The sequence below is a fragment of the Bubalus bubalis genome, chromosome 23 (genome assembly GCF_019923935.1).
Source record: "Bubalus bubalis isolate 160015118507 breed Murrah chromosome 23, NDDB_SH_1, whole genome shotgun sequence".
NCBI classification, from domain to species: Eukaryota; Metazoa; Chordata; class Mammalia; order Artiodactyla; family Bovidae; genus Bubalus; species Bubalus bubalis.
The window spans coordinates 31519967-31538872 of record NC_059179.1 but is presented as its reverse complement, the minus strand read 5'-3'; the positions used below and the strand labels follow the sequence as shown (position 1 = coordinate 31538872).

Below are 18906 nucleotides of genomic sequence, written 5' to 3'. Positions count from 1 at the left end.
GAAGTCTCAGATTAACTTTTCTGTGAATAGTTGTTATGTTACCAGAGACAGTCTACTGTAACATTAAAAAAAATTCTGCTACAATTGCTTCTGCTTCAAATAATGAAGCAGAAAGTAATTCAAGCTAACCCTCCCATTGCAGAAAACTAAGAACACTTCTAAAACAAAAATCAGAAAACGAATATGATAATGACTAGCAGTAACCAGGCTGGAAACCAGCTGGGAACCCAGAAACAAGCAAAGCACGGGAGATTTTGTCCTAAGAGTGGTCTCCTAAACAGAAGATGTAACTGAAAGGCAAAGGCATGTTTTGCCAAGAGTCAAAATCTAGAGCCTGCCAAGGGTGAGGAGTCTAGTAATCAGCATCAATTAGGACCCTACAGGGCTGCACCCTAGTATGAGGGGTCAATCAGAATTAAAACGGCCCTCCAATTACTCTGCAGTTTGCCTCTGAATCACTTGAGAGGACCAGAAAAATCACAACTCTTAGAACATGGATGGATTAAAGTGGTTACTCTAGGTACCTGAGAGAAGCAAATAAAAATTCTTCTGGAGAAAGATAACATCATAGACCTCATGCAATTTAGTAATAGAACCTTATAAATATTCATTACTAAAATTACATAAACTAAGTACAGAGTAATTTTTTAAAATAAACCTAATAGTTTCCTCATACCACAGTGATAACTAAAAGCATCCAAAGATTTTTAAATTCCCTCTATTGTTTGTATAAATTTTGGGGCATTCAGAAATATAAACAAGAATTTATAAATATGGAACACATCAACTTTCTGTAGTTTGACTATGTCTTCAAAACACATTATGCATTTTGAGACATCTTTTCTTTTAATCCCTTGATATTATAGATGAGCAAACTTTAAAATGTACTTGCCATGTTTTAAAAACTAAACAGCAATGATCTTATTTTTCAGTGTGGTCTACGTTAGCACAGAAGGGACCACGCCCTATACAAGAGCACGCAACATTTCTGAAATAAGCAAAAACAGAGAATGCACCCATTCTGCAATTTAAGCACAGAGTTATAGAACATATAGACGTTACTCAATATTCTACCTTCTTTACAATTTAACTGAGCTCATTTCCTAAAACTTATTTTCCTTTCCTAGAAATGGAAATAAAAAATTATTTTAAAATACTATCTTTTAGAAGTTTTACCACTTCAACAATGCTGAATTTTAATCTTTTAACTTTATTATTGAAATAGATTTTAATGTCCAAGTAACTATAAATGATTAACAGTATCTTCTTTCTCTTTTCATACCAATAGTATCTGGGAGGTCTAACAATTCATTGTGCTGCAAGTCAAGGTTGGTTATCTGTGTGCAGTTTCCAATCTCCTTTGGAAGGTGTTCAAGTTGATTGTGAGCTACATCCAGCGTAATGAGGTTACATAATTCACCTGTAAATTGACCAACATAAAAATGTAAGAATTTCTGGGAGATAAAACATTTTATATCATAACTATACTTTTTCTCACAAAGTAGAAGTTAAACAAAATCTGAAACTCTTATTTGAACATGACATCTTACAAATACTGAACTATGTTGTACACCTGAAGCTAATATATGGTTTTATGTCAATTATACCTAAAGAAAAAAAGAAAATGACATCTGATAACATTAACATGTTGACTGTAAATCATTATCAACCAATATTATATATTTTTAATTAACCAATTTAACCACATTTACATTTGTACATTCTATACTTCAAAAAGAGCTTAATAATTTTTAAATCAAATTCAACACAATAATATCAGATAGATCTTGAGGGTCACCTTACCTCAAAATGTAAAGTGAGAGTTAGAAATCAAAAACTGCTTCTCAATTTAATATTACTCCAAAAGGATACAAAATAAGGTATTTTTCTCCTCATTCTGTTTGAAAGGACTGTACTGGCAATTTAGATTATTCTTAGTGTTTTTCTGTCTTCAAAAACTTATTTATAAAAGCTCGATCGGCTCTCTCATGATTTTTCCTTTTTGGGGGGAGGGGCGAAGTTGGCAATTAAAAGACACTTACTCCTTGGAAGGAAAGTTATGACCAACCTAGATAGCATATTCAAAAGCAGAGACAACTTTGCCAACAAAGGTCCGTCTAGTCAAGGCTATGGTTTTTCCAGTGGTCATGTATGGATTTGAGAGTTGGACTGTGAAGAAGGCTGAGCGCCAAAGAATTGATGCTTTTGAACTGTGGTGTTGGAGAAGACTCTTGAGAGTCCCTTGGACTGCAAGGAGATCAGCCCTGGGATTTCTTTGGAGGGAATGATGCTAAAGCTGAAACTCCAGTACTCTGGCCACCTCATGTGAAGAGTTGATTCATTGGAAAAGACTCTGATGCTGGGAGGGATTGGGGGAAAGAGGAGAAGGGGACGACAGAGGATGAGATGGCTGGATGGCATCACTGACTCGATGGACGTGAGTCTGAGTGAACTCCGGGAGTGTGTGATGGACAGGGAGGCCTGGTGTGCTGCAATTCATGGGGTCACAAAGAGTTGGACACGACTGAGTGACTGGACTGAACTGAAGTTGGAAATACTGAGCAAGTAAGAGAAGTAAAAGTGCATAAAACTAAAAAATGGGTGTAGGGCATATTTCTGTCACATCCTAAGCAACAAAGAAAAACAGATTAACTGGATTTCAAAATTGAAAACTTATGTGTATAAAGGACACTATCAAGAGAATGAAAAGGCAACCCATAGAATAGGGGTAAATATTGACAAATCATGTATCTGGGAAGGGATTAACAGCCCAAATGTATAATGAACTCCCATAATTCAACAGCAACCAAAAAAACCAATTTAAAAGTGGGTAAAGAAACTGAATATTTTTCCAAAGATATGCAAATAAAACAATAAACACATGAAAGCTGCTCAACATCACTAATCATTAAAAAACGCAAATCAATTAGATGAGATACTACTTTATACCCCTGAAGATGGCTGTAAACAAAAGCAAACAACAAAACAAAACAAATGTTGGCAAGGATATGGAAAAACTGGGATCCTTGTGCTTTACCTCCAGGAGCCCCACCGCAGGTTCTCAGAGTGAAGATAAAAGTCCCCTCCTATTCTCACCCTGCACACCATATTCAAAATCATATACAGAAAATCAAAGATAAAATTTTGAAGGAAGACAGAGGTGGGGAAAAAACTTTACCTATATAGGAACAAGGTAAATACATTGGACTTCTTTTCAGTAATGATGCAGGCAAGAAAAGAATGGAATAGAATACTTACAAAGTGTTGAGAGAAAAAAAAAAATCACCAACCTAAAAGTTTGTACCCAATGAAATTATCCTTCAAAGTAAAGGAGAAATAAAGACCTTCTCAGATAAACAGAAATGAGGGAATCTGTCACCAGTAGACCTGTCTTTAAAGAAATATTAAAAGTAGTAAGTTCTTCAGAATGAAGGAAAATTATGTAAGTCAGAAACTTAGCTCTACATAGAGAAAAGAACAATAGAGAAGGAATAAGATAAAATCTTTTATATTCTTAAACTCTTAATTGACCTAACAGATAACAGTTTGTTAAAAGTATGAAGAGCAGCAATATACTGGGTAACTATAGATTAAGGGCAAATGAAATGAATGACAGCAGTGTTATAAGGGACAGGAGAGAAGAACTGGGAATATTCTGTTATAAGCTACCACATTGAGTGGTATAGTGTTATTTGAAGGTGGACTTATATTAGCTGTAAATTTATGCCGCAAACTCCAGGGCAATCACAAACATACATACAAGTAAAAAAAAAAAAAGTAATACAAGTATAAATGATATGCTAAGGAGAGAAAAAATGAAATAATACAAAATGCTCAATTAAACCCAGATAATGCAGAAAAATGATGTAAGACAAAAAAAATAAAAAGAGAACAAGTTATAGAAAACAGTTCCAAATATGGTTGATATCAATCCAACTAAATCAACAAATACTTTAAATATGAAAGTGAATGCAAGAAGACAGAGACTATCAGAAGGAACTTAAGAAATAAGACCCTGCCCCCAACCCCCACTAAATAGTACAGTCTTTTAAAAACCTACTTTACAGACACAGGTGGATTAAGAATAAAGGGATGGAGAAATACAATGTTAATGTTAATCAAAACAAAGCTGAAATATTTACACAGATTTCAGACAAAGCCAACTTCAAAGCAAGGAAAATTATCAGAGATACACAAAGTATTACATAATAATAAACAGAACAATTCTCTAATAAAAGCCTCAAAGTGTAAGCAGCTGTTTATCTCCTCTGCATATTGTGTAGTATCTAGTACACAGCACTATGTTAACTGAAAGAATAAATGATAACTGGGGAAAATAAAATTTGGATGCTAATACTCTTCATGCCAGAAGTAACAAATGTTTTGTGTATTTGCCACAACTGTTCTAATAATACTCAAAGTTGTTTCAATTCCTATGAAAGTAACTCCCACTACTTTAAAGGAAGATGCACAAATTCAAGTATATAAGAGTCCCAGCACATAAATAAAGCAAGTTGAGAGGAGACTATGGCTAACTATAGCCTATATGAAACTGATATGATACAACTCAGCTCAATTACTGCTATATTACAGGACTCCTCAAACTCAATACTGAAATATTTTAGACCAGATAATTCTTTGCTGTAGAAAGGTGTTCTGTGCATAAGCAGCCATGCCTGGTCTTTTTAGCCAAAAGATGCCAAGAGCACCTCCCCACCAAGTCATGACAATCATCTAGACATTAACAAATGTCCTTGGTTGTTTAACATTGCCAAAACTGCCCCAGGTTATCACTGCAATGTTGGGATGAGAAAGCTCAAATACTGTCCAATCCTTACACTTTTCAAAAAAAACCTAGAAATTTATATTTTCATATAAAATCTAATGTTCAAATACTAACAACTAATTTTTAGGTTAAAATAGAACAAAACACTGCGTTATCAAACACATCTGTGGACTTTTTTTTTTTTTTTTTTTTTACAGTATTCAGGACACCAGTTTGATACCCATGAACACAGAAACAGATGAATTACCAGTATCTTAGGACAGGAACTTACATATGACTATCTAACATTAAACTAAAAAATAAGTGTTTTTAAAATGCAGAATATAATTACTTTGATTCAAATTAAGTTAAATCCTTTTTGATTTATGTAAATCACCATCCATATGATAACTGAATTATTTTGAGCCTATATGCTCTCCAGAAAATCATCCTCTAACAATACAACATTCTACAACATCAGGAAATCATGTTAACACTGATACATTAAGGAGAGTGTCATCTACTAATATTTCTTTCTCACAATCTAGTAATTATGGTTTTGAAAATGCTTAAAACTCAGGAAATGTGATTTAATTTTTTAACAGCATCAGCACACAAAAATAACCTGATTTTTAAGTTTGATCAGTCAGTCCTTGAACTACAATAAACTCATGAGTAAATTATATATATTGCGGAGTTAAATTTGAAACTTATTTTTAGATTTCCCCCAAAACCCATATATATATTTTAAGACATGAAAAACATTTTCTCTTAGGAACTGAATTTTCTTCAGTCCAACGAAAAAGATCTAAAAAACTTCAGGGGCGTTTATAATTAATAAAAGATAGCTTCCAGGAAAATCTAAAATATTTTCAAAACTAATCCAAAATGTCCTATTAAATGTACAAAACATTTTTAGTGTGGGGAAAAAAGAAGTTTAGATCTCTCTTCTTTAGAGCAATGCTCATAACTGCTCAAGCTTTTTTTCTTCATATCCAAATAGTCAGAAACATCTGACAATTCTGAATATATGATAAACTCTGCACTAGTCAATACTGTGCCAGGATAAGACCTTGTGTTACCATTCAGAAAAGACAGGATATTAAATATTGAACGAGTTCATAAAATACTTTCACACTATTTATTATTTCTATACTTTGTCCAATTATCTAGTACTTCTAAACATTTATTTCACTATACATGATCCAAATATTACTTTAAAAACATAAGTTCATTTCAGATGGTTCTAAAGAACAATAATCAATATCTTAACAGTGACTTGTCTCTGGCTAGGTTTAAGAGTGGTTTTTCTTTTCTACTTCATGTATTTGTATTTTGTGATTTTTCGATGTTTTTGTACATCTTTTAATCTAAAGAGGAAAGGGGGGGACAGATTCAAGACATAAACATAAGCAGTCTCTCCTACATTGTACATGAAGAGCAGTTTTCAAACCATAAAGAGAAGCTTCCTGGCTGTGGAGCAGATGTACCTTTTAGTGAAAATGAATGCACCATGTTATCATATTGATGACACCAGCCATTAATATGAAGCGTTTTATGATTCACATTCCATACTTACTAAGCAATTTTTTTAAGTTTGACTTCCTACAGAGAGAACATAGACTTCATTGATCCACGCTACACATGTTTATTAAGCACCTACTGTGTGCTAGACACTATTACAGGGACTGAAGACACGATAGGGAAAAAGAGGGACAAGGCAAGAAAAAAGTTTGCTGCCCTCAGCAAACTTGTATTTTAATAAGGAAAAATAAACAGTATATAACCAAGGTGAGGCTGTAAGGAGAAAAGGAAAGATATACCCATTTGAATGCAGAGTTCCAAAGAATAGCAAGGAGAGATAAGAAAGCTTTCCTCAGCAATCAATGCAAAGAAACAGAGGAGAACAATAGAATGTGAAAGACTAGAGATCTCTTCAAGAACATTAGAGATACCAAGGGAACATTTCATGCAAAGATGGGCTCAATATAGGGCAGAAATGGTAGGGACCTAACAGAAGCAGAAGATATTAAGAAGAGGTGGCAAGAATACAAAGAAGAACTGTACAAAAAAGATCTTCATGACCCAGATAATCACAATAGTGTAATCACTCACACTCAGCAAGAGCCAGATATCCTGGAATGTGAAGTCAAGTGGGCCTTAGAAAGCATCACTACGAACAGAGCTAGTGGAGGTGATGGAATTCCAGTGGAGCTATTTCAAATCCTCAGAGATGATGCTGTGAAAGTGCTGCACTCAATATGCCAGCAAATTTGGAAAACTCAGCAGTGGCCACAGGACTGGAAAAGGTCAATTTTCATTCCAATCCCAAAGAAAGGCAATGCCAAAGAATGCTCAAACTACCGCACAATTGCACTCATCTCACACACTAGTAAAATAATGCTCAAAATTCTCCAGGCTAGGCTTCAGCAATACGTGAACCGTGAACTTCCAAATGTTCAAGCTGGTTTTAGAAAAGGGAGAGGAATCAGAAATCAAATTGCCAACATCCGCTGGATCATCAAAAGAGCAAGAGAGTTCCAGAAAAACATCTGTTTCTGCTTTATTGACTATGCCAAAGCCTTTGACTGTGGATCACAACAAACTGTGGAAAATTCTGAAAGAGATGGGAATACCAGACCACCTGACCTGCCTCTTGAGAAGCCTATATGTAGGTCAGGAAGGAACAGTTAGAACTGGATATGGAACAACCGACTGGTTCCAAACAGGAAAAGGAGTACATCAAGGCTGTATATTGTCACCCCGCTTATTTAACTTATATGTAGAGTGCATCATGAGAAACGCTGGGCTGGAGGAAGCCCAAGCTGGAATCAAGATTGCCAGGAGAAATATCAATAAAATCAGATATGCAGATGACACCACCCTTATGGCAGAAAGTGAAGAACTAAAGAGCCTCTTGATGAAAGTGAAAGGGGAGAGTGAAAAAGTTGGCTTAAAGCTCAACATTCAGAAAACGAAGATCATGGCATCTGGTCCCATCTCCTCATGGCAAATAGATGGGGAAACAGTGGAAACAGTGGCTGACTTTATTTTTGGGGGACTCAAATCACTGCAGATGGTGACTGCAGCCATGAAATTAAAAGTAAAATTAAATTACTCCTTGGAAGTTATGACCAACCTAGACAGCATATTAAAAAGCAGAGACATTACTTTGTCCACAAAGGTCCATCTAGTCAAGGCTATGGTTTTTCCAGTGGTCATGTATGGATGTGAGAGTTGGACTGTGAAGAAAGCTGAGCACCGAAGAATTGATGCTTTTGAACTGTGGTGTTGGAGAAGACTCTTGAGAGTCCCTTGGACTGCAAGGAGATCCAACCAGTCCATCCTAAAGGAGATCAGTCCTGGGTGTTCTTTGGAAGGACCTATGTTGAAGTTGAAACTCCAATACTTTGGCCACCTGATGAGAAGAGCTGACTCACTGGAAAGACCCTGATGCTGGGAAAGATTGAGGGCAGGAGGAGAAGGGGATGCAGAGGATGAGATGGTTGGATGGCATCACCGACTCAATGGACATGGGTTTCGGTGGACTCCGGGAATTGGTGATGAACAGGGAGGCCTCGCGTGCTGCGGTTCATGGGGTCACAAAGAGTCGGACATGACTGAATGACTGAACTGAACTGAGGATGTATAAAAGCTATAAAAGAAAAAAAAGCAAGGTAAAAGAGTCTGATGGTGGGAAGCAGAGATCAGAGGTATTGATAGTAAGCAGAAAAGGAAAATAACCCCAATGGAGTAGCATTTTAATATACACAGCTGAATAATGGAATAGGAAAGAAACAATGGAAACATCTGGGGGAAGCTGAGTGAACAGCAAATACAAAGACTCTGAGGCAAGAAAGCAGTTCAAAACACAACAGAAAGCCAATGTGGCTGGAATAATGAGTAATGAAGAAAGTGATAGATGAAGTAGCCAGGAGTCAGATTTATTTAGAGTCTTGTGGGCTAAGGTAGCAACTTCAACTTTAACTAAGGAAATAGTAGTGTGGGTATTAAGAGTAGGGTTTTCTTTGTTTGTTGGAGCAATTTCAGGTTTACAGAAAAACTGCAAATTAAGTACAGAGTTCTTATATACCACCCTCCCCATAATTTCCACTATTACTAACATCCAACATTGTGCATTACAGTTGATGAACCAACATTTATACATTATCATTATTAACTAAAAGTCCATATTTTACACTGACATCCATCCACTCTTTGTGTTTTCCAGTTCTGTAGATTTTGGTAAATGCGTAATAGCTGGTACCCATGATTACAGTATCATATGTAAGTTTTACTGATCTAAAAATCTTCAGTGTTTCACTACTCATTGATCTGAGTCTCCTGTACTAGGGCCCCTGGCAACTACTGATCTTTTACTTTTGCCTTTTCCAGAATATTGTATAGTTAGAATCACACAATACACAGCTTTTCCAGATTAATTTCTTTCATTTAGAAATATGCATTTCTTTTTTACCACGAAACAATATTCCATTGTAAGGGATATTTTAGCAATTTTTAGCAATTATGAATAGAATTTTTAGCAATTATGAATAGAATTTTTAGCAATTATGAATAGAACAACTAAAAATATTTTCTGTACAGTTTTTTGCATGGACATAAGAGAAGGCAATGGCAACCCACTCCAGTACTCTTGCCTGGAAAATCCCATGGACGGAGGAGCCTGGTAGGCTGCAGTCCATGGGGTCGCTAAGAGTCGGGCACGACTAAGCAACTTCACTTTCACTTTTCACTTTCATGCGTTGGACAAGGCAATGGCAACCCACTCCAGTGTTCTTGCCTGGAGAATCCCAGGGATGGCGGAGCCTGGTGGGCTGCCATCTATGGGGTCGCATAGAGTCGGACACGACTGAAGTGACTTAGCAGCAAGTTTAATTCATTTGGGTAAAGAGAAGCATGACTGATAGCTTTTATGTAAGACTGTGTTCAGCTTTGCAAGAAACTGCCACTGTCTTCCAAAGTGGCTGTACTCATTTGCATTCCAACAGTAATAAATGAAGTTTGCACAAGTATTTGGTATTGTCCAGCCAAAAACAACAGAATAAATAAAACTGTGGTATATTCACACTATGGAATATTATATAGTAGTGAAAAATAATAACCTCTAACTATGTATACCAATATGACAGCTTAGTGAAGAACTGTAAACCTGTTTCTGTTGTTGTTGTTGTTCAGTTGGTCAGTTGTGTCCGACTCTTCATGACCCCATGGACTACAGCATGCAGGCTTCCCTGTCCTTCACTATCTCCCAGAGTTTGTTCAAACTGTCCATTGCGTCCATGATGCGATTCAACCATCTCATCCTCTCTCACCCCTTCTGCTCCTGTCCTCGATCTTTCCCAGCATCAGGGTTTTTACCAATGAGTTGGCTCTTCACATCAGATGGCCAAAATATTGGAGTTTCACGTCAGCATCAGTCCTTCCAATGAATATTCAGGGTTGATTTCCTTTAGGATTGACAGGTTGAACTTCTTGCATTCCAAGGGACTCTCAAAAATCTTCTCCAGCATCACAATTTGAAAGCATCGATTCTTCGGTACTCAGCCTTCTTTATGGTCCAACTCGTACATCCATACATGACTACTGGCAAAACCATAGCTCTGACTCAGTTCAGTCGTGTCCAACTCTTTACGACTCCATGGACTAAAGCACTCCAGGCTTCCCTGTCCATCACCAACTCCTGGAGCTTGCTCAAACTCATGTCCATCGAGTCTGTGATGCCATCCAACCATCTCATCCTCTGTTGTCCCCTTCCCCTGCTGCCCTCAGTCTTTCTCAGGATCAAGGTCTTTTCCAATGAGTCAGTTCTTTGCATCGGGTGGCCAGAGTACTATAGCTTCAGCTTCAGTATTATCCTTCCAATGAATATTCACGGTTGATTTTCTTTAGGATGGACTGGTTTGATCTCCTTGCAGTCCAAGGGACTCTCAAGAGTCTTCTCCAACACCACAGTTCAAAACCATCAATTCTTGGGCGCTCAGCTTTCTATACCATCCAACTCTCACATCTGTACATGACTAGCTGAAAAACCATAGCTTTGACAATACAGACCTTTGTTGGGAAAGTAATCTCTCTGCTTTTTAATATGCTGTCTAGGTTGGTCATAACTTTTCTTTCAAGGAGCAAGCGTCTTTTAATTTCATGGCTGCAGTCACCATCTGCAGTGACTTTGGAGCCGCAAAATATAAAGTCTGTCACTGTTTCCATTGTTTCCCCATCTATTTGCCATGAAGTGGTGGGACCAGATGCCATGATCTTACTTTTCTGAATGCTGAGTTTTAAGCCAACTTTTTCACTTTCCTCTTTCACTTTCATCAAGAGCCTCTTTAGTTCCTCTTCATTTTCTGCCATAAGGGTGGTGTCTTCTGCATATCTGAGGTTACTGATATTTCTCCCAGCAATCTTGATTCCAGCTTGTGCTTCAACCAGCCTTGCATTCACATGATGTACTCTGCATGTAAGTTAAATAAGCAGGGTGACAATATACAGTCTTGATGTACTCCTTTCCCAATTTGAAACCAGTGTGTTGTTCCATGTCTAGTTCTAACTGTTGCTTCTTGATCTGCATACAGATTACTCAGAAGGCAGGTCAGGTGGTCTGGTGTTCCCATCTCTTTTAGAATTTTCCACAGTTTGTTGTGATCCACATAGTCAAAGGCTTTAGTGTAGTCAATGAAGCAGAAGTAGATGTTTTTCTGGAATTCTTTTGCTTTTTCTATGATCCAGGAGATGTTGGTAATTTGATCTCCGATTCCTCTGCCTTTTCTAAACCCAGCTTGAACATCTACAAGTTCTCGGTTCACGCACTGTTGAAGCCTAGCATGGAGAATTTTGAGCATTATACTGTGTGAGATGAGTGCAATTGTGCAGTAGTTTGAACATTCTTTGGTATTGACTTTCTTTGGGATTGGAATGAAAACTGATCTTTTCCAGTCTTGTGGCCACTGCTGAGTTTTCCAAATTTGCTGGCATATTGACTGCAGCATTTTAACAGCATCATCTTTTAGGACTTGACATAGCTCAACTGGAATTCTATCACCTCCACTAGCTTTGTTTGTAGTGATGCTTCCTAAGGCTCACTTGACTTCACACTCCAGGATTTCTGGCTTTAGGATGAGTGATCACACCATCATGGTTACTGGCATCATGAAGATCTTTTTTGTATAGTTCTTCTGTGTATTCTTGCCACCTCTTAATATCTTCTGCTTCTGTTAGGTCCATGCTGCTGCTGCTGCTGCTAAGTGGCTTCAGTCGTGTCCGACTCTGTGCGACCCCATAGACGGCAGCCCATCAGGCTCCCCCATCCCTGGGATTCTCCAGGCAAGAACACTGGAGTGGGTTGCCATTTCCTTCTCCAATGCATGAAAGTGAAGAGTGAAAGTGAAGTTGCTCAGTCGTGTCCAACTCTTAGCAACCCCATGGACCGCAGCCCACCGAGCTCCTCTGTCCATGGGATTTTCCAGGCAAGAGTACTGGAGTGGGGTGCCATTGTACTGTTTTTATCCTTTTTTGTGCCCATCTTTGCATGAAATGTTCCCTTAGTATCTCTGATTTTCTTGATGAGATCTCTAGACTTTCCCATTCTTTTGTTTTCCTCTATTTCTTTGCACTGTTCACTTAAGAAGGCTTTCTTTTCTCTCCTTGCTGTTCTTTGGAACTCTGCATTCAGATGGGTATATCTTTCCTCTTCAACTTGCCTTTTGCTTCTCTTCCTTTCTCAGCTATTTGTAAGGCCTCCTCAGACAGCCATTTTGCCTTTTGGCATTTCCTCTTCTTGGGGATGGTTTTGATCACTGTGTCCTGAACTATGTCACAAACCTCCATCCATAGTTCTTCAGGCACTCTATCAAATCTAATCCCTTGAATCTATTTGTCACTTCCACTGTATAATCATAAGGGATTTGATTTACGTCATACCTGAATGGCCTTGTGGTTTTCCTTACTTTCTTCAATTTAAGCCTGTTTTTTGCAAGGAGTTTATGATCTGAGCCACAGTCTGCTCGTGGTCTTTTTTTGTGCTGTCTGTATGGAGCTTCTCCATCTTCAGCAGCAAAGAATATAATCCATCTGATTTTGGTATTGACCATCTGGTGATGTCCATGTGTAGAGTCATCTCTTGTGTTGATGGTAAAGGGTGTTTACTATGACCAGTGCATTCTCTTGGCAAAACTCTGTTAGCCTTTGCCCTGCTTCATTTTGTACTCCAAAGCCAAACTTGCCTGTTACTCCAGGTATCTCTTGACTTCTTGACTTCCTACTTTTGCATTCCAGTCCCCAGTGATGAAAAGGACATTTTTTTTTTTTTTTTTTGGTTTTAGTTCTAGAAGGTGTTGAAGGTCTTCATCAGATCAGATCAGATCAGATCAGTCGCTCAGTCGTGTCCGACTCCTTGAGACCCCATGAATCACCTTCTTCAGCATAGTGGTTGGGGCATAGACTTGGATTGCTATGATATTTAATGATTTGCCTTGGAAACAAACAGAGATCATTCTGTTGTCTTTGAGATTGTACCCAAGTACTACATTTAGGACTCTTGCTGACTATGAAGGCTACTCCACTTCTTCTAAGGGATTCTTGCCCACAGTAGTACACATAATGATCTGAATTAAATTTGCCCATTCCAGTCAATTTTAGTTCACTAATTCCTAAAATGTCAGTGTTCACTCTTGCCATCTCCTGTTTGACCACTTCCAATTTACTGTGAATCATTCATGCATTGGAGAAGGAAATGGCAACCCACTCCAGTGTTCTTGCCTGGAGAATCCCAGGGATGGGGGAGCCTGGTGGGCTGCCGTCTCTGGGGTCGCACAGAGTCGGACACGACTGAAGCCACTTAGCAGCAGCAGCAGCAGCATGGCCTAACAGTCCAGATTCCTATGCAATATTGTTCTTTACAGCATTGGACTTTACTTCCATCACCAGCCACATACACAATTGGGTTTTGTTTTCACTTTGGCTCAGCCTCTTCATTCTTTCTGGAGCTATTTCTCCACTCTTCTCCAGTACTAGTATGCCAGATGCAAAAAGCAGTGGGACACATTGCCCCTCATTTCCAGAATTCAGACAGTTAAAATATTCATCAAACAGACAGGCAATTTTTGGAGGAAAAAGGTTTTCCCTCCCTTCTCGAGACTGCAAGTATTGATAATTAAAATGCTTAAATAAGAAATTCCTGACCATTATTGAGAAAATTAAATTTGTGGGGTTTAACCAGTAACAAAGAAACATTATTATACAAACATGTGAATACACTATTTTCTGTTGTGTTTTAGGCTCATAAACTATTACTACAAGAGCATTAAGTCAGTCAATCAGACAAGATTCTTGTGTGCACATTCTCTTTTCCAGACATAAAACTAGACATTAAAGGCACAAAGACACTACAGTACACTAAATGCTTGTTTTCATGATATTAAAAATTAGTAGGAGACTACATGTGATTTGAGGAAGGCTACAGAGGGTCCTGTTTATTAAATTTCAACATTAAAGAGTCTTTCTTTTGGATCTTCAAGACCAAGGGAAAATACAAGGCAAGATGAGAGAGGAGACCTGGAACCTTCAATACCAAACTAAGGAATCTGGATCTTTTTGATCAAATAATAAAACAAAATTTAAAGCTTCTGAATAATGCATGATAATCAGAATGCTATTCTAAAATGACTATTTACTCACAGATTTGAAAGGATGGATAGCCTGGGAAGCATAGTCTATTAGGAAACTACTGTAACTAGCTCACATGAAATAATATGAGGGTCTACACAAAATCAATAGAAGAATGAACAGGAGGGCTATCTCCCACTAGGAGACCTATTAAGAGAGATGGCAAAAGCAGTATGAATGAAATAAGACAAGTAATTCTCAAAGTACATATGGTAAAGCCCATATACAAATTGTTGGAAACCAGAAATAAAAATATTAAAACTATACAGAGAAAAAAATACTTTACAAACACACAAATATAACAGCAAAACTCTTGTCAGAAACTAGGCAAGCCAAGAAAAAAACAAACAAAAACATAGGGAAAAGAGAGCTATCTTAAAAATAATGAATAAACAAGAAAAGATGCCAAACTAGAATTTTGTAACAGGAAAAACCACCATTAAAAATGAAAACAAAATAAAGGCTTTCAGACCTACAGAAAGCATAAAAAATTCAATCAGAGGAGACCTGGGCTGCAATACATTAAAAGAAGCTCTTTGGGCAAAAAAGAAAATACCAAATAGAGATTCGGATCTACTCAAAGAATGAAAAGCACTAGAGGGAATAAATACATGAGCAAATATCAAAATTTGGGGGCATTTTTAGTCTCTTTAAAAGATAAAAAAAGATGATGACACATCAAAAGGCACAGGAACCAACTAACATAGAGTTCACAGTAAGCAAAGCTGGAATAATTTGAGCAACAAAATGGTAAAGAATAATCTTGGATTGAAACCCACAGAATAAAAGAGTCCAGACTGATATAATTAACTGAATAAATAAATGGGGGAGAAAGGACAGCTCTTCCTTATAGAAGAATTTCAATTAATAAATACAAAAGAAACAAGGAAAATTTTTAAAAATCATCATTCAGTTCAGTTCAGTCGCTCACTCGTGTCCGACTCTTTGTGACCCCATGAACCGCAGCACGCCAGGCCTCCCTGTCCAACATCAACTCCTGGAGTTTAGAGAACATAGTAATAATTGCTTCAGGGAAAATCTACCAACGAAAGTTACAATTCATAAACAAGAGGTGAAAGAGAAACAAGATACTGGCATAGTCTAAAATCAGTACTTCCCAAGGTAGTTATTAATTTAAAACAAAAAATGATTAACTTCAAAGTGGAGCAGCATAGCAGAAACCACCGTAACCAAGTGGTCTAGGTGAAAATCACCAGTAATGAGACATATCAACATCATGTATCTCTTGATACGATTCAATGGGAAAGGTTTACAATCACTTCTATGGTATTCTTGCCAAAATCTCATAACCTTAAACTAGTTATGACAAAATATACAAACAAAAAATGAGTTATATAAAGTATCCCAGCTGTATACTTCAAATGTAGCCCGTATTAAGTTATGGATATGTACTGTAAATGCTAGACCAGTGAAGAAGGCACGAAATGAGGGGAAAAGGAAAAGTAACAAATGGCACATAAAGAACATAGACAGCGAGCTGACAGATTTTAACCAACTATATTGATAACTATATTAAATACAATGGTCTCAGTTCCATTCAGTCACTCAGTCATGTCCGACTCTTTGCAACCCCATGAATCCAAGCACGCCAGGCCTCCCTGTCCATCACCAACTCCCGGAATTCACCCAAACTCATGTCCATCGAGTCAGTGATGCCATCCAGCCATCTCATCCTCTGTCGTCCCCTTCTCCTCCTGTCCCCAATCCCTCCCAGCATCAGAGTCTTTTCCAGTGAGTCAGCTCTTCTCATCAGGTGGCCAAAGTACTGGAGTTTCAGCTTTAGCATCAGTCCTTCCAAAGAACACCCAGGACTGATCTCCTTTAGAATGGACTGGTTGGATCTCCTTGCAGTCCAAGGGACTCTCAAGAGTCTTCTCCAACACCACAGTTCCAAAGCATCAATTCTTCGGCGCTCAGCTTTCTTCACAATCCAACTCTCACATCCATACATGACCACAGGAAAAACCATAGCCTTGACTAGACAGACTTTGTTGGCAAAGTAATGTCTCTGCTTTTGAATATGCTATCTAGGTTGGTCATAACTTTCCTCCCAAAGAGTAAGCGTCTTTTAATTTCATGGCTGCAATCACCATCTGCAGTGATTTTGGAGCCCAAAATAATAAAGTCTGACACTGTTTCCACTGTTTCCCCATCTATTTCCCATGAAGTGAGGGGACTGTATGCCATGATCTTAGTTTTCTGAATGTTGAGCTTTAAGCCAACTTTTTCACTCTCCTCTTTCACTTTCATCAAGAGGCTTTATAGTTCCTCTTCACTTTCTGCCATAAGGGTGGTGTCATCTGCATATCTGTGGTTACTGATATTTCTCCCGGCAATCTTGATTCCAGCTTGTGCTTCTTCCAGCCCAGCTTTTCTCATGATGTATTCCGCATATAAGTTAAATAAGCAGGGTGACAATATACAGCCTTGACGTACTCCTTTTCCTATTTGGAACCAGTCTGTTGTTCCATGTCCAGTTCGAACTGTTGCTTCCTGACCTGCATATAGGTTTCTCAAGAGGCAGATCAGGTGGTCTGGTATTCCCATCTCTTTCAGAATTTTCCACAGTTTATTGTGATCCACACAGTCAAAGGCTTTGGCATAGTCAATAAAGCAGAAATAGATGTTTTTCTGGAACTCTCTTCCTTTCTAAACCCTTCAATTAAGGCAAAAACCGCGAGACAGGATAGAACAAAGACCTAGCCATATGCTGCCTACAAGAAACCATTTTAAATATATATAAAGACAAAAAGTTAAAATGCAAGAAGGGATATGGCTATATCAATATCAAATAAAAATAGAATTCAGAAACAGAGATACTACTAGAAATATTACCAGCGATAAATAAAAATGTTTCAAAACGCATAAATTGCTCATTAGAAAAAACAATCTTAAGCATATAAACAACTAATAAAGTTTCCAAGTACAGAAGCAAACAACAGCACTAATGGGAGAAAAAAATTCTACTATTACACAGTTGGGTATTTCAATACTCATTTCTTACTAATTGAAGAAAAAAGTAGAGAGAAAATTGATAACAGTATGGAAGAAATGAATAACATCATCAATCAATTTGACCTTGCTCCAAAATAACAGCAAAATGCATCTTCTTTTCAACTACACATAGAACACTTACCAAGACAGACTATATTTTATAAATCAATAACAAAAAATAGGGAAGTCCCCACTGGTCCTAGTGGTTAGGACTCGATATTTTCATTGCTGAGAGTGCAAGTTAGATCCCTGCTCAGGGAACTAGGATCCCACAAGCTGCATGGTATAGCCAGAAAGTTAAATGGAAACGTCTCTGAAATATTGAAAACTGAACAATGCACTGCTAAATAATCCATGGGTTAGAGAATAGTAAGAGATATTTGGAAAATATTTTGAATTAAATAATAAGGAAAATACAACATATCAAAATTTATGTGATGCTGCTAAAATATCACTTGGAGGGGAGGTTCACAGCTATCAACACTTACATAATGAAAGGAAGAAAGGAATGAAATCAATCTAACAATTTAAGAGAAAGGATATATTAAACCTACAGTAATAGGAAACAAGATAATTAAGCGTCAGTTCAGTTCAGTCGCTCAGTCATGTCCGACTCTTTGCGACCCCATGAATCGCAGCACGCTAGGCCTCCCTGTCCATCACAAACACCCAGAGTTCACTCAGACTCACGTCCATCGAGTCAGTGATGCCATCCAGCCATCTCATCCTCTGTTGTCCCCTTCTCCTCCTGCCCCCAATCCCTCCCAGCTTCAGAGTCTTTTCCAATGAGTCAGCTCTTCGCATGAGGCGGCCCAAGTACTGGAGTTTCAGCTTCAGTTTCAGCTTCAGCATCATTCCCTCCAAAGAATGATGGGCTGATCCTCCTTCAGAATGGACTGGATGGATCTCCTTGCAGTCCAGGGGACTCTCAAGAGTCTTCTCCAACACCACAGTTCAAAAGCATCAATTCTTCGGCGCTCAGCTTTCTTCACTGTCCAACTCTCACATCCATACACGACCACAGGAAAAACCATAGCCTTGACTAGACGGACCTTTGTTGGCAAAGTAATGTCTCTGCTTTTGAATACGCTATCTAGGTTGGTCATAACTTTCCTTCCAAGGAGTAAGCATCTTTTAATTTCATGGCTGCAGTCACCATCTGCAGTGATTTTGGAGCCCCCAAAAATACAGTCTGACACTGTTTCCACTGTTTCACCATCTATTTCCCATGAAGTGATGGGACCAGATGCCATGATCTTTGTTTTCTGAATGTTCAGCTTTAAGCCAACTTTTTCACTCTCCTCTTTCACTTTCATCAAGAGGCTTTTGAGTTCCTCTTCACTTTCTGCCATAAGGGTGGTGTCATCTGCATATCTGAGGTTATTGATATTTCTCCCGCCAATCTTGATTCCAGCCTTTCTCATGATGTACTCGGCATAGAAGTT

At 38.0% G+C, this 18906-nt stretch overlaps 1 protein-coding gene across 5 annotated transcripts in view; it reads right to left on the bottom strand.

Moving 5' to 3' along the window:
* The window catches only part of SHOC2 (SHOC2 leucine rich repeat scaffold protein), an 87838-nt gene that overhangs the window by 24793 nt on the left and 44139 nt on the right, over positions 1-18906 (bottom strand). For 4 of the 5 annotated variants that reach the window (XM_044935134.2, XM_006043927.4, XM_006043926.4 and 1 more), the window contains exon 3: positions 1283-1420. The exons of the other annotated variant lie outside the window; for it this stretch is intronic. In XM_044935134.2, coding sequence (XP_044791069.1) covers positions 1283-1420 — 138 coding nt within the window. The remainder of the gene's footprint in view (positions 1-1282; positions 1421-18906) is intronic. 5 annotated transcript variants of the gene reach the window in all.